We start from the raw sequence: 16,150 nt of genomic DNA, 5'->3' as shown, positions 1-16,150 counted from the left end.
TGTGCATTATTTTATCATTTGTTACAATGATTTAGAATGTACCAAGTGCATTAAGTCGCGTAAGAAAACTCCTGTATAAACTATTTATACTGGCGTTAGTTTAAGTTATTGATTTAGGTATCGATATAAACCGGAAACTAATTAGCGAGATAAAAGAATGAATGAGTTGTGATTTACGGTTAGTAGGCACTAAAAAGAAAAGGGAGTGTCGGGGTGGGGGGGTGGGGGGCGTGGGGGGAAGCTGATTAGACAGTGGACCCGTAATGACACTCGGCAATATCCGTGTCATTACCAGTGACGTACGTCATTGTATCTAAACGCGCACATGGCTTTCCGTAAAACCAAAGAATACCGAATTCGCATACAGAGACTACCTATTTGCTGACTGTTAAGGGTACTACCTAATAGTACTAAATGTTAAGGGTACTACCTAATAGTACTAAATGTTAAGGGTACTACCTAATAGTACCAAATGTTAAGGGTACTACCTAATAGTACTAATCCACAGTGATAACGTGATTACCGCACAAGACAATTGATAAAACAACAATTCATATTGCATGTATAAATCCCGCACGATAACTCAAACGATAACATATTTGATGATTATGATTCTTCTTCATTAAAACGTTTCAATACAGAAAATATCTATATATAATATTACAGTATGCATTTAACTTCTATCATTGACAACCTTTTTGCGTGCATGAGAACCATAACAGTCAAACAATAATACACTGACGAGATAAAGAAACGCCTCATTCAAACTCGGTATACAATTTTTCGTTAACCGTGATTCAAAATTAGAAAAGAACAATTCCATTCGCAAATTAGATGCTTTACAAGAATTTATGGTCAATAAGAAATCATTTCATTGTCGCATTAAGCTTAAATCTTGAATTTTAATAGCCCGGTCGGAGAAATTGCATTAGAAAAATCAGTAGCGCGTGTGGCCACCTCTGCTAGCAACCACAGCAGCAAGGCGACGCCTCATAGAGCCGCACCAGTTGCGTAACAGATACCGTGGGATTCTGGCCCACTCCTGGTGCAGCGCTGCTATCAGTTCCCGGACGTTTGCTGGCTGGGGTTGACGTTGGCGTAACCGCCGTCCGAGATAATCCCACGCGTGTTCAATCGGATTGCAGTCCGGTGAACACGCAGGCCAAGGTAAAACATAAATGTTTCTAGCCTGTAGAAAGTCCCTGGTGACGCGTGCAACGTGAGGTCGCGCGTTGTCGTGCTGATAGACTAATCCTTGACGTTGACGGAATAAAGGGACAACTACATGACGTAATATCTGGTCGATGTAACGCCTGGCTGTGAGATTACCTTGGCAATAGTCCCAAGTGTAAGTTTTCTATCTAAGGATTTGATACAATTTTAACTTTTTGTTTTTGTTTTTGTTAGGTTTAACGTCGCACCGACACAAGTATAGGTCATATGACGATTTTCCAGATTTGAGGTGGAGGTAGACCCCCAGGTGCCCCTCTGTGCATTTTTTTAATCACAAGCGGGCAACTGGGTAGAACCACCGACCCTCCGTAAGCCAGCTGCATGCCTTCAGCACATGAAGAATTCAATGAGGCTCGAACCAACAACGGTGAGGGGTAAGTGAAGTAAGTCAGCGACCTTAACCACTCGATATCGGAGGCCCCTCCCCATTTTAACTTATCTTATTTGCGCATGTTTACAGCGCATAAATTGTGTACTCTTTAAAGTCTTTCAAACTTACAAGTTTGGGAACAAGTTTTTAAAATACGCAAGAAACGTATATACCTATATTATTTCACTTATGGTTATGTGAAAGAAATAAATTGCGAGTTTGTCGGCTATCAAACCTACACCCATATAAAACAAACACTACAATGCTTATATTTACCTGCACTATCATGGCTATCAAGGCGGTACAAGCCCGCCGGCTTAGCTCAGTAGGGAGAACGTTGGTCTACGGATTGCGAGGTCATGTGTTCTTTTCCAAGGCGGGGCGTATGTTCTCCGTGACGATTAGATAATAGACATTGTGCCTGAAATCATTCGTCATCCACCTCTGATTCATGTTGGGAAGCTGGCAGTTGCGGAGAACAGGCTTGTACTGGTACAGAATCCAGAAACTCTGGTTTGGCTAACTGCCCGCCGTTAGATGACTGAAGTACTGTTGAAAAACGGTGTTAAACCCAAAACAGAAAACAAAAACAAGGCGGTACACTTTTGTGATACTAAAATTAATTATTATACCATATATATCGTAATGAATCATACTGATTTGTAAACATTACCTAAATAATGTACCACTCCATTATCAAAAGTACAAAATGTACCGCACCATTATGAAAAGTACAAAAATGTACCGCTCCATTATGAAATGTACAAAAACTTCGCTGACCTCAAAATCGGAATAGATCATTAAAATCAAAACATATACATATCATTATTTTTGTAAACCTGGCAATATTTCTAGTAATGTAAATAAAAATACTTCATGTTCAGATTTTATAATCTGTGTGTTTTTTAAAGATTAAAATAAAGCACTTTGCTTCGAAAGACAAAGATTTAGTCAAACAATACTTAATTAAGAAATTATATACAGCAGAACTATACTTTAACATATCTTAACATTATGACGAGGTTTAACGGATTCGGAAATATTTCGCGAGGGTGTAGTCCGAATGTATTATACATACGGTGTATAACCGATTCGTATTCTTGAAATATATTTAAATATATCATTTCGATTTTAATACATCTTTATGAAAATAGAGAGATGATATAGGCAAGCACTATTTCATTGCGCAATACGGCGCCAATGTTAAACAGGCGTGACGTCAATGCGTATTAAATACGGAAAGTAACAGTACCGTGGACTTATTTAGGAGGACTGACATCTAAATGACTATTTTTCGCGCCTAATAAACCTAAACGGATGTAGTAGCATTCTTTCTCAGCGCCTGTACGGCGCAAGATATAAAACATAAGTTAGTAAATTTGAGCAAAAAAAAAAAAAAGTTTTTAATTGTAAGGGCGTCCGGGATCTGCAGAATAACCATAATCCAAGGGAAACAAATCAATATGTAATTAACATAGTAACGTTCGCTTTACCTCCCTTTAACATTAATAACAAGTTCGTTTCAGCTGATATTCTTAGATGCAGAATCTTACCATGGCAAATATTTGCCATGTCAAAATAGACAAAAACTGAGTTATTGACATTGAACATCATATTTTCACCTATACATTCGTTTGGAAATAGTAAAACTCATTTTTTAAGAAAAAAAAAAAAAAAAAAAAAAAAAAAAAAAAAAAACAATTGCCACGGCAAAATGATGAATTTTCTTGCCATTGCAAAATGTAATGTTCTCGTACTTATTTACAAAGAACTAGTAATGACATTATATCAAAACATACTCACTTTAAAATAGAAGGGTTAGTTAGCAATTTTAGGCAATTTTCATTTTTGTAAAGCACGTATAAATATGGGCTGAATTTGCCAAATACTGGCGTGGCAAAAAGAAACAGGCGGCTATTCATTAAAGTTACATATACTATAGAAATATATCGCGTGTTCGGGAGGAAATGACGTGGACATTTTCTATCTTTAGCTCTGACTGACATATTTTGACAGCTTGAAATAAGCTTGGAACATTTCTGTGAAATAATTTAAATTCACCACATGACAAACCATTTAGTCGATGTGGTCTGACGCGTCTGTTGGCCATGTTCTTTATTACCATTTGTGCATTCACAGCATTTTTTGAATTAAGCAAATTTTAAGCTAACAATCTATACATATGAAAAGTGATCACGTGCACTGGCGGCCATTTTCAGAAGAATCTAAACAATTTGAATAGTGTTGTAGACGGTAACACAAGGAACGTTTTTATAGAATCTATTTCAAAATTGTGGTTTAGTCGCTTTTTCTATTATCTTTTGTTCAGAAAATTTTATAACGTTTCGGAAAAATTTAAACAATCTTGGTAGAGGGTTACCTTACATTCATACATACAGTGCTTTGAGATTTTTTACGGTGTGACAAGACTCCGTACTTGCGGCGTAGTCATTCCTATTGGACATTTAACCTTGTCTTTAAGGAAAATTCGTTAGAAATTGTTTTAAAGCAAGCCAGTAGTGATAGTTTTAGTTAAAGTATGCATTACTATAACGAGCGAAGCAAGAAAAGATTTTTCCATGAAAATTCTTGCTTGAATTAAACTCCGACAATGCACTGACCTTTTGAAGCTGGAAAACACATGCCAATATTTATTACAAACTTCATTACTCGAATACGTTGTCTGAATAATAAACTTCTTTATTTTTCACAAATAAAATAAAACGTTTTGCTGCATTCACAATCGTCCCACATAAAATTCACTTCTGCGCGCATGCGTAAACAATGTTGAGTCTCTGGATTATTCGGGTAGGAATATCCCCAGAAGTCATTAGACATCGGCACAGGGTCTCCATTTAACATAGCCCAGGATTCTTCTTCGTCATCATGGTCGTTGCGACCATCAACATAATAATCAGTTGAATCATTGTAACCTGAATAAAATAAATTCATTAACATTAAATTAGCACTATGTTGAACATGTGTATCATTACTTCATATCATTAAGACGTCCTAAAATGTATTTTGTTCGTTATATAAGAAAGTTCGTATCAAACGAGTTCGTATTAAGTTGACTCGGCTGTATTAACTAGTTTTTTTCACGAAACAACTTTTGTCTCCCACAACTTAACACGCACAAAATGCTAGAAATTAAGGGCCATAACTTCAGGGATTATCACTGAACAATAACTTTCCCATGATATACACAATTAACTCGGCGGTAATTATAACTCCTGTGAAGTATAGTAGAATTCCAAGCTTTTTAAGTCTTTTCTGAAATACTGAACTCAAAGCGTATAGTTGTTTGTGAAAATGATTTAATTACAAAAGATGTACCTGTGCAGTTTATTAATAGGTTTAAAAGCATTTCCATTTCTGCAACGGTTGTTACACGTGCAAGATATGAGCCTTGCTCAGCACATTCTTCACGTGCTGCGGTCTGTGTTGCCAGTGTCTTTATCACTCTAGAAAAAAAGGAATAAACTGTTTTGCTTTTTTCACAATGCAACGCATTTACCTTGTCAAAGTTGACAAAAGTATATCATTTGTTCGATGTGTCATGATATTTACACCACGATTCATCAAAGATTGAATGAATTCATTGAATTTTGTTATTAGGAATCACACCTATCGGGTTAACTAGGAAATCTATGCGTTTCGAAAAGACATGCGAACAATAAAAATTTAACGAAAATATATTTGTTAACGGGTCTGCTATTATTCCAGATAGACATATCCACATGTCCCCGATAGACCAACGCACGTGTAGAACACAAAACAAATCTTTCTGAAACAAGGAGGCCATTCGTTATCAATGAAACTGTGTAGGTCTATAAATTCTATCGAGTATAAAAAAAGAACAAAAAACAATCAATCAAATTTCATTTCTTTCATTTCAATCACATTTGATTTGAGTAGAATGTGGAGCAGACATGTAAATACTGGTACATTTGTCGAGTTTATTACAACGAAGGTTCGATAACTCCGATAAATGTTTGCGTAACTTGGGTTCTAGCTGAAAAAAAAGCTGAGTATGCACGGTTACGGTCAGATAGTGGCTTGGAATTTCAGATCCGCTTGTGTCCCTGCCAATTTTACGAATCAAATTAAGCGACATTCGGCACTTAAATTGTAAATGCTACATAGTTAGTTTGTTGTTTTATTTCGCAAAAAAAACGAAATATATTCCGATAAAATGCAATAACCGCAAATTCCTTGGAATACCGTATACTTGAGTAGTCTTTTCTCTTTTTTCAGAGGTATCCCCATTTATTCACTCCGTCGAATGACTAGCAAGTGTCGAAGTACAACCCCGAAGTGGCATTGCATTATGTAATATAGTAGCTGAATGTTACATGCAATCAAAAATATTTTCACTCTTCCTAAGAAACAACAAAGGCAAAGTTACATTAATTCAGTGTTGCTAAAAAATAACATACCAAAGTTTATTTTTTTTTAAGGATTACAATGTACTTGTCAAAATTTGTTTGTGTATCACATATACCTTTTCGGAATTCACAATAAATAATAAAACTTAAATATATTTATAAGTTATTAGCTTTGTATCGGGGAAATATGCACGAGTTCTGAAACGAGTATGTAATAAGATTTAGTAAGATACATTGTATGTATGGTTGGATAGTATAATATTATAATTTCAAAACAAGATTGTATGTAAATGTTAATTACGTAAGCACAGTATCACTTGAACTGGATAAAAACTGAAGGTGGAGTTAAGTACAAAGGTACTTAGTATTACGCATTGGGCATAACTAAAACTAATCGGGCATGAAAGTCCCGACAGTATGCGGATATCCACCTTATGTCAATGTATACTAAGTTCCATGGAGGAGATGAGTAAACAAGACAGTGGGACGGACGGATAAAATAATGGACGCATGGTTCAAACACCTCTGTTATATGGCGTTAGTGAATCTCTAGAAAACAACCGATCTTTTTATTTAAGCAAGAATTCAATACTTGAAATGTTTCACGATTTTTAATTATCGTATCATCGAAATATAGTCATTTAGAAATACGTCAAATATAACCCACTTTAATTAACTGTTAAACTAAAAATATAAGTACAAACGCTCGGCTGTATGGGCATGTGATGCCACTTGCTTATTGTCACATTATGTTATCATTAAAACAACATGAAGCTGCATTTGCGCGACTATAATAATTACAACACCAATATGCATATAATACACAAGTAATCAGTTGTAGAAATTTTACTTGGCCTACTGTTCTTTAGACACAGACTGACCAGTAATCCGATCGTGTATAAGCCGGGTATGGTCCGAGTACAAGGTCTAACTATTATGAAAGACCTATCTACGAGCTTCAAGAAACACATTGAGCGAAACGCGTTTTCGGTGTCACTTCTACCAAGTTGGTATGTCAGTGCTCCACAGAAATACATTGTACCCGTTGGATATCCTGTGTGTGTAGTACACTGTACTTACACACAAAAAACCACGAGTATTTAGACATGTCAAGAACATTTTAAAGAACGGAAAGCAATTCCGCCGAGCATGCCGTTTGCTTCAAAGCCCAAAGTAACTAGATTTTGCTTCGAATCCAAATTTTATCTGCTTTTTTTTAAAACACATAGAAACTATCAAGGTGAAAATAATAATAACAATAAACCATTTAAAAATCGTGAAATGAATGCCCTATTTAATAACGCTCTATTTAATCCCAAGAAAGTGTGTAAAAAAAATTGAATATGAAATGTCGGCAAAAAATGTACACATAGATTTTTGAAATTGTGTTTTTATGTTGATCCTGCTTTAATGTTTTTATACGTTGTCTGTTAATCGATACAGTTCCTGTAAAATGTCGCACAGTGTAAGGAATCGGAAGTCTTTTTGATAACAGAGGAAAGTTAAATACAGGCATAGATTTTAGAAACCGAGTGAGAGTGGTTTATGAGATGGGTGGTAAATATCTTAAGAAAATTTTGTACCGATTTCTAAGTTGATAAAATGGATGAATATCAAACATGAAAAGCCACGTTCCCAAAAGCGCAGCCTCCACAAACTGCAAGCCACAACACTTGCTAATCCGATTTAAATGATTCGTAGTCTCGAATTAAGGAGGACTATTCTAAACTTAATAGCTAATTGGTTGCTAGCTATAACTCTGGCAGAAACTGCGACTTAGAAAACATGTACCCAGCTCTTTTTGATTATTTCTTTTATTTTTTGTCAATTTTGTGGAAGATTCCAAATATATATCCGGTTTGCTGAATCTGCATAGAACATAGTATGCATAGGACCAGATGAATCGAACCATTTTATTCAATATCGATGATTACTTCCAGTTTTCAATGAAATACATAAATGAAATTGAGGAGAGAAGCTAGATTTAATACTGCAAACTTAATACTTAATTATCATTAGGTTAAACAAAATCGCAAACGAAAACATTAAAGAAACATGAAAGACGTGCAAGAAAGTTCATTATCTGAAAACTGTTCGACACCTAATGACATTGACTTTGCAGTGCATCCCAAGCTCCGACTTTATGCATTACAGTGCATTACAAGCTCCGACTTAATACCGTGCACCGCAAGCTCCGACTTAATACAGTGCACCGAAAGTTCCGACCTAATACAATACAATGCATCGCAAACTCCGGTTTAATACAGTGCACCGCAAGCTCCGACTTAATACAATACAGTGCACCGCAAGCTCCGACTTAAAGCGCATTTTATTGTAACAGTACAATAAATGGACTACACAGTTCCAGAGATGACTGGAAACAATAACAACATCGAGTACAAGTACAGGACGCTTTTTTACGACACACATCACTAGATACTTCTTTAAAGCAAAATTAAAATGCAAAATGAGCGAAAAATATCCCCCATCCCCCACAAAAATGTACAATATTTATAATACGTTAGACCCATCGTAACCTTGACCTTGACGACTGAAATAGATTTGTTAAGAATCAGATATTTATAATTATGATTAATATCATATTTAAGGACAATATTTCAAGTCTTGAAGTGAATTTGCATCACAGAAGATGATATTTGCGGATCAATTAGCATATGAAATTTAGTCTTCATAGGTATTTACTATTCCATTTTTTTTTTAATTTTATTACTGATCAAATAGCATATGAAATTTAGTGTTGAATTGTTTTTATTTTTTATATCTTATTACTGATCAAATAGCATATGAAATTTAGTGTTCTTAAGCCAAGCCATACCGAATGACTGATCAGAAAGTAAGTTGTCTACCGACAGATCAGTATCAAATCAATACTTTTTCGAATAAAATCAGATAATTTATAAAAAATCTTTAACCCGATCATAAAAAAAAACTTTTTACAGCAGCTTTTGACCCTCTTGATCCTGGTCATGAATGATAATTGAATTTGAGATGGGAAAATTAGGGTTGTCAGCAGTTGGGTTGGGCACGTTTAACAGAAATACAAAAATGCATAATGGTGCCTATGGTCATACTATTGTACATGTATTAGAAACAAATGCTCTACAAATAAATTAACGTAATATTGTTATCTTCGACAGATAAAATACTATGGTCATACTATTGTATTAGAAACCAATGCTCCACAAATCATTCAAGGTAATATTGTTATCTTGGACAGGTAAATATATTACTCTTTAGTTTACAACTTGAAAAAAAGGTTCACTTACTTGTAAGTAAAAGGATTTCCGTCGCTGAGTAGAACTGTTCTAAACACAGTTTCATCAGGTGGGCATGTAAATGGCGGGAAAGTCGGTTGTGCTATATAGAATGAATAAAATACTTCATGTAGGGTGTATAACTTAATTTCATCATACAGATTTAATATAAAATTCATTAAAGTACCAAATACAATGCCCATCCGACTAGTTCAGTAGACAGAACAAAAGAGGTTGAGAGTTCTCTACTGTGGTGATTTGAAAGAAGACATCGTGTCTGAAGTCATTCGTCCTCCACTTCTAAAACATGTTGCAAAGTTGCCGTCTGCTTGCGTAAAAACAAGTCTATTGAAACAAGTTATCTTCTTTCAAACATGTTATATTACGTTCATATAATTATTGTTTTTGTTATAAAAATTCAGCAATATCAGACGACAAAATGTTTCAGTAAATCATTTTGGCGCGTGCAACCAGTTGCGTCTTGGTTTGATCAAGTCTGTTCATCATGGCTAAAATGAATGAGTTGGTTTTTACGGCTAATCGACAAAAAGGTTCACAAATAGCCGAGATAATAGAAAGTAAACACTTCTCGCGTCCTAGAGATGTCAGTAATTTGGGTATAACCTTTGGTGCCTATGGAACATCAAAGGACACAATAGGCATTTTCGCTGAGTAAAATATTAAAGGACACATAGTACTGCAGGATTATGTGCTGCCGTCAATTCTGAGATGTCGGATGTATGTAGAACGAACGTTTCTGTCCAATTTTACTATTTTTATTTTATCCACAATAATTTAAATTAACGAACGGTTTGCATTCATAACAAAACGAATTGTCAACTTTTGAACACTGGTTATCCGGTCAATATAATAAAATAAAAAATTTAGTGTCACTTTCAACGTCAGTTAACAGAACTAACGAGAAATTAAATATTAATTAAATATTTAAGTACAACACGCTTGTTCTGTGGATGTCCACTAGCCATCTGTGTTTTTTACCAGAATGCTGCATTATTTCTTATCTTTTCAGTTTACAATTTTCAACCAATAAAATCACAGATTAATATCATGACAACCAGCACAAGCGAATTATGCAAATTATTCTTATACAGCTATTCATTATATGATCACAAATACGAAAGAAGCGGCAAACAATGGAACAAAGACCTTGTTAGAAAATTAGCTTTATACTTCGTAAACTTGCATTGCTTAACAAATAATCAGATTATTTGTCAACATATAGTACTGAATCTTAAAAGTGAACAGCAGGACAATTACATAAAATATGTGATTAATAACAACATGTAAACATAAACCCACAAACACCTCAATGAACTAGCGAAAAGCAACCATAATAAGGCAAGAAATATTTGCAAAAAGATACAAAGTAGAAAACATGTAACTAAAAATGGAAAAAAATGTATACATGTAAAATGTACTTCTATGCTCAATCAATATCAGTTTTTATAAGTTCTTATGTAATTGAGTTTTAAAGTCATTTCTGTCAGAAATAAATCTTAGTTAGGTAAGTTTCATAAGTAGGTACATAGCTCCAACCAAAAAACTTTAAAAGGAAAGAAAGCAAAAACTACGAAAACCTTTAGCAATTTACTTACAAGAAAAGTTCTAGTGAATGTTTCTCATAACAGGGTATAGAGGGTATAGGCCTTTAAAAGCCATCTGGTGTGTAAGGAAATCATGCTCTTTTTGTCAAGTTAAAAGCTAAATATTAAAGACGTTAACAGGAAACAAAAGAGTGACAGTTTCAATGTTTTTAACCAAGAAGCAGACGCATTCTTTTCTTCTGAACAAAGAAGATCAATCTGAATGTGTACCATGTCAAACGTCGATTACTATTAAACGTGTTTTAATCGACTGTGTGGACTTCGCTCCATAGCGCAGTGTATACATACATATGACGTTCATTCATTGAAAGAGTTGTTTGAAAAAGTTTCAATCGGCAATATTTTCTCCTTTTTAAAGAAGATCTGAACTTCATATATTTTTCACATATTTTGCAATATTATTGTTTGCCACTGATATTTTTAACCTTTTATGTGTCTATATTTTTACATAAATGTTTTTAGTGATGGTTTTCAATACAACTTCTTCTCGGCAATATAAGATATTATACTATATTTTCTGTCGATTTGCCCTAAAATCCAACTCCCTCCCTCACTCACTCACTTATGCAGACCTTTTAGACTAAGCTTGACCAAATATTTTCAAATTTCTCAATAGAAGCAAATGTAAAAACTTGGACTCGGGAAATGTATAACTGAATTATAAAATCTATAAGATTCCTTGGAGAAAGCAACAGCAGACTCAGTTTAATCGAGTCTGTATAAGATACGGTAATCCTTCTCCGTGATCCTAAAGGACAGACAGGAGCTCCACAAAGAGAGGAAATATACGCCCGAAATTTTAAGCACAAGAAGAAAAAAATTATAAAAAAAAAACAAAAACAAAAAAATACAACAAATATGTTTGGGTTTTTGTTTGTAGTGGTTGAAAGGGAGGTTGAGTGTGGGGACAGTAAGGCTGTGGGTGGGCGTTGGCGCAGATAAGAGGTTTTGTGCGGCGACAGTGACGGGTCACTAAGACACAATAGACTAAAAGAGAATGTTTCTTTTTTCGATAGAGTGTAAATGTGTGGGTTAGTAAAGGAGAATATTGTGGATTTTCATACCATACCAATCATCTCATTACTCTCTATTCGCATTCGAAATTTCATTCCAAAACATTGAATGGTTATTACGATATGCTCCATACACGAAATTTGAAAGACAAATTTGACCCTTGAGATCAAATTGTGATATTAGCCGACTCTGTACATATGCTCTGCATATTGTACCACATGCAGAAATTGGAAATTGGAGTCAAAACATTGAATGGTTTTAAACTCAGCTCCGGACAAGAATTATTAAGGACAGGGGGATATTTTAGCTCCGTTTGTGTCCTTGATCCTTGATCAACCGGCCCTGTTCATCCGCTCTACTTATCGCTTCATCGCTACCTATCTTTGTCAAGTATGAAGTCAATATAAATTTATGTATTAGACACTTTATATGTTGTACAGATTTAACAATGTTGTGACCTTGACCTTTGTCCTACCGACCCGCGTTGTGCACCTTACCCACATGCCAAGTTAGAGAGAATATGCATTGGACACAAAATATGACTGACCTGCAGATTTGACATACAGGCTAAGTTTGTGACCTCGACTTTGCACTACTGACCCGATGCGTACACTGTGCATATTGTCTCATCGCCACCTTTCTATTAGTCTCGAGTATATACCTTTCACGGGTATAGTTCAATGCTCTTGACACGACACATGGATGATATAATTGACATTTGAGCTCAGATTGTCAGCTTGACCTTCATCCTGGTCCATGCGCTCTGCACATTGTCTTATTGCTGTCTACATATATTACAAGTTTAATGCCAATTGAGTTGTTATCAAGTAATGCTTCGAACACAAAGTTTGATGGATAGACCCGCGTACGGTGTACTACGGACGGTGAGTGATTACAATAGATCACCCGGAGCACTTCTTTGGTTTGACTTGGTTTATATTTGAACATATGTAAATAGACGCTCTCGTTGCATAAAAAAGAAAATGCATATCGCCTGCTGAAACACGATTTGTCGTAACTACCACTTTTCACTTTTCGAGCAAAATGAAGTTAAAAGTTTCAACTCGCCAAATCTGTTTTGTTATAAAAGCTTTTTTGAAAACTCCAGCTATAATGCTTTCATTATTTCTCTTCAGCGTTTGCTGTTCAGTCAAATTTTTTTATTTCATTGTTTGTAAGACAGATATTTTCTCGTAGTGAGTGTTTTTGATTATTTGGACTAACGACATTTTATTTTTTTAATGCAGAACCCACATTTAGCAATTTTTATCTTGTGACAACATTCTGTTACTTGATTGGCTGATTGTGACAACATTCTGTTACTAGACTAATTGAGATAAGACGTACTGTTTAGGAAAAGGTGGCTAAAATATGGAGATACTACATTTTGATATTTTCAGTAAGCGAAAACTAGACCACCTAGGTAAGTAAGGGATGTGTCAAGACATATGGCAATATTTCAATTTTGAAAAAAATATTGGAGATATGGTAATTTTGTTATTTTAAAGGAAAATATGTGATTGGGGAAGGCAAACCAATTGACGACACCAATTAATTATAATTAATGGGATTACACATTCAGCTTAAGGTTCTTGTTAAAACGAAATACATCCAGGTATTCTTTCATAGAATGAGACAAAATATTATCGGTAATTACCTCCGTCCAGTACATAGTATGTTGCTTTGTTGACTTGCGATAGTCCTTCGACAGAGTTAAGTATTTGGTCATGCAATTGACAGCTCCCAATTTGTCCAGGTGCATAGAAGAACGAGACGCATGTGTCATTTTCCGAACAAACTTTGCCGCAGTGAATTCGACTTCGGGAAAGGAGATTTAACCCAGAGATTGGAAACTTGTCATCGAAAGTTGACTCTCTTATCCATTTCTTTTCAGTGGCAAAACCTTCATTTCAAATGATAAAATATTTACAACGTTTCATTGAAATGAAAAAAAGTTCAGCTGTATAATCATTTAAGCTGAGATTACGAGCGACTCGGTAGTTATTTAGATACAACCGAAATTATAACAACTTTCAACCCCCCAAAAATGCAGATATCGGTACCTAAAAGTAATAAATCAGCTTAAAACTTGTAATTTGAAAACATGCGCCACGGAAAATATACCAAATATCTTTGCTGGTTCATTTATTCTAGACAGATGAAGAAAAACGTCTATTTTCAACAAAATTTATACTAAAATTACTTCTTACCTTTTTTAACACAAAGCACTGAGAGCGCAATTAATAAAACTTCAGCTATCAATAAGTCCATGCTCTGCAACCTATGCGGAAATTTAAACTACTGCCGATCAAAGCAATTACAGATTGCTTTTTATTAGATGACGTAACAAGCATCATCGCAAACTTAATTTACAGCCCGATGTCAATAAATAAAAATCGAACTCATTCTTTGCTCTCAATACTGAAACTAAATAGGAAGTTTTTTTTCGTTGTATCGAAATTAATCGGATATTCTTTCTTGTGCTCTTGAATAAGTTAGCCTAGTTGATGATAAAATAAAGCATAGTTATCATCTTATTATCTCTCAAAAATATATATATATTTAGAAAATATGATGCTCCTTTCCAACAAGTAAATAGAAAATGCCGACTGGATCTCCATGCATATATCATGTATCTCCGTTTACCGAGAGTGGCAGCCGGCAAGCCTGGATGTTGAAGTGCAACATAGCACTATGGGAGGTGATGCATGTTTGTACTAATGTGTACATTACATTTTCAGGGTCAGCACACCTCTTCGGACTCTAATTCATGGTAAATATTTTTGACGATCGCATTGGCTTGATACAATTAATCGGCTAGTCATGCAAAGTACTAAGGAATCACGTTTTTACGCTTACATCTGCTTTTTATTATATTTGTAACATTATACAAGTAATCTTTTCAAATATACTCTGTACAAACATTTGCCCTTTTTACTTCCAATATACCTAACACAAATTCGAATGTAGCTTCATTCTATGGTCATATTTTACTACGTTCAGCAAATTTCACTCGACGTTCCAACACAATTATATAACGCGTCGTCGTAATATGTATTTCATTTTTTACTTCTTAGAAAGCGATGGCTTTTCGCTAGTAGGAAGGGTAGAGAAGCAGTACAGTGTAGCTTTAATTTCCTTCTTGTATTTTTGCAAAACAGCTGTAGAACTAAACAAAAGAGTAAAATACTTGTCTGAACATGTCAATATGCCACTTCAGTATTCTTACCATGTTTCAGCAGGATATCCGCCCTTTCTACGTTTCCTTGTTGGACCTCATGGCGTCAGGGGGTTTCGAATCTGACATTTAATATGGAAATCCAAAATAAAGAAAAAGGTCTGTATACCGAAACAGACAGACGGAATTTTCTCACATAAAAATTCCACGATTTCTTCTGATCAAGTCCACTGTCGAACATTTCAAAATGATTTGTGATTGAAAAAAAACAACATCAAAACAAAACACTCTCGAAGTATAACGGGTGCTACAGGACAGGGCTGGGTTGACAGGGCAGCACCTGTTACCTGTTCAAAGAAGTCTTTGTTAAGCCTTTTGCGACATTATTATGTTTGCATAGAATGCAACCAAGCAAAATGATAACAAGCCCCTCTAGAACACCTTCACATATCACTTATGTACCTTAGTGAAGTATGTTAAAAAAAGAATCTGACGAAATAAAAAAAATAATTTGATTAATTCAAATACAGAAAAATCGTTTTCATTAATAATACATGTTCACTGACAAATTTATTGAGATACTCAAATCAATCGATTTCATAAATGCTACATTGCAACAACCAATTAATTTCTACTTGATATATTATAATTTTGTTTGTTTTGGGTTAAACGCCGTTTTTCAACAGTATTTCAGTCATGTAACGGCGGGCAGTTAACCTAACCAGTGTTCCTGGATTCTGTACCAGTACAAACCTGTTCTCCGCAAGTAACTGCCAACTTCCCCACATGAATCAGAGGTGGAGGACTAATGATTTCAGGCACAGTGTCGTTTATCAAATAGTCACGGAGAACATACGCCCCGCCCGAGGATCGAACTCACGACCCCGCGATCCGTAGACCGACGCTCTACCTACTGAGCTAAGCGGGCGGGCTTGATATATTATTAAACATTATCTTGAATATATTGACGATCTTTTAAAGTATCTACCTCATCCGTAGTTTCTCTTGCGATATTTTAATGGTTATCATTAATGATGTTGCTCTGGAGCTCAAACTATTGTAACAAT

At 35.0% G+C, this 16,150-nt stretch overlaps 1 protein-coding gene across 1 annotated transcript; it reads right to left on the bottom strand.

Annotated features, from left to right (window-relative positions):
• Positions 1-4,098: 4,098 nt before the first annotated feature.
• LOC123539764 (uncharacterized) lies at positions 4,099-14,195 on the bottom strand. The gene is made up of 5 exons (XM_045324516.2): positions 14,116-14,195; positions 13,563-13,808; positions 9,279-9,369; positions 4,940-5,067; positions 4,099-4,536 (listed from the first exon to the last, which is right to left on the bottom strand). The coding sequence occupies exons 1-5, from the start codon at positions 14,174-14,176 to the stop codon at positions 4,304-4,306; spliced, it is 759 nt and encodes a 252-aa protein (XP_045180451.2). The 5' UTR covers positions 14,177-14,195; the 3' UTR covers positions 4,099-4,303.
• Between the last annotated feature and the right edge of the window lie 1,955 nt (positions 14,196-16,150).

This window comes from Mercenaria mercenaria, chromosome 16 (genome assembly GCF_021730395.1).
Source record: "Mercenaria mercenaria strain notata chromosome 16, MADL_Memer_1, whole genome shotgun sequence".
In the NCBI taxonomy this organism is placed as follows: domain Eukaryota; kingdom Metazoa; phylum Mollusca; class Bivalvia; order Venerida; family Veneridae; genus Mercenaria; species Mercenaria mercenaria.
The sequence above is the reverse complement of the archived record's forward strand: the minus strand, read 5'-3'. Positions and strand labels throughout refer to the sequence as shown.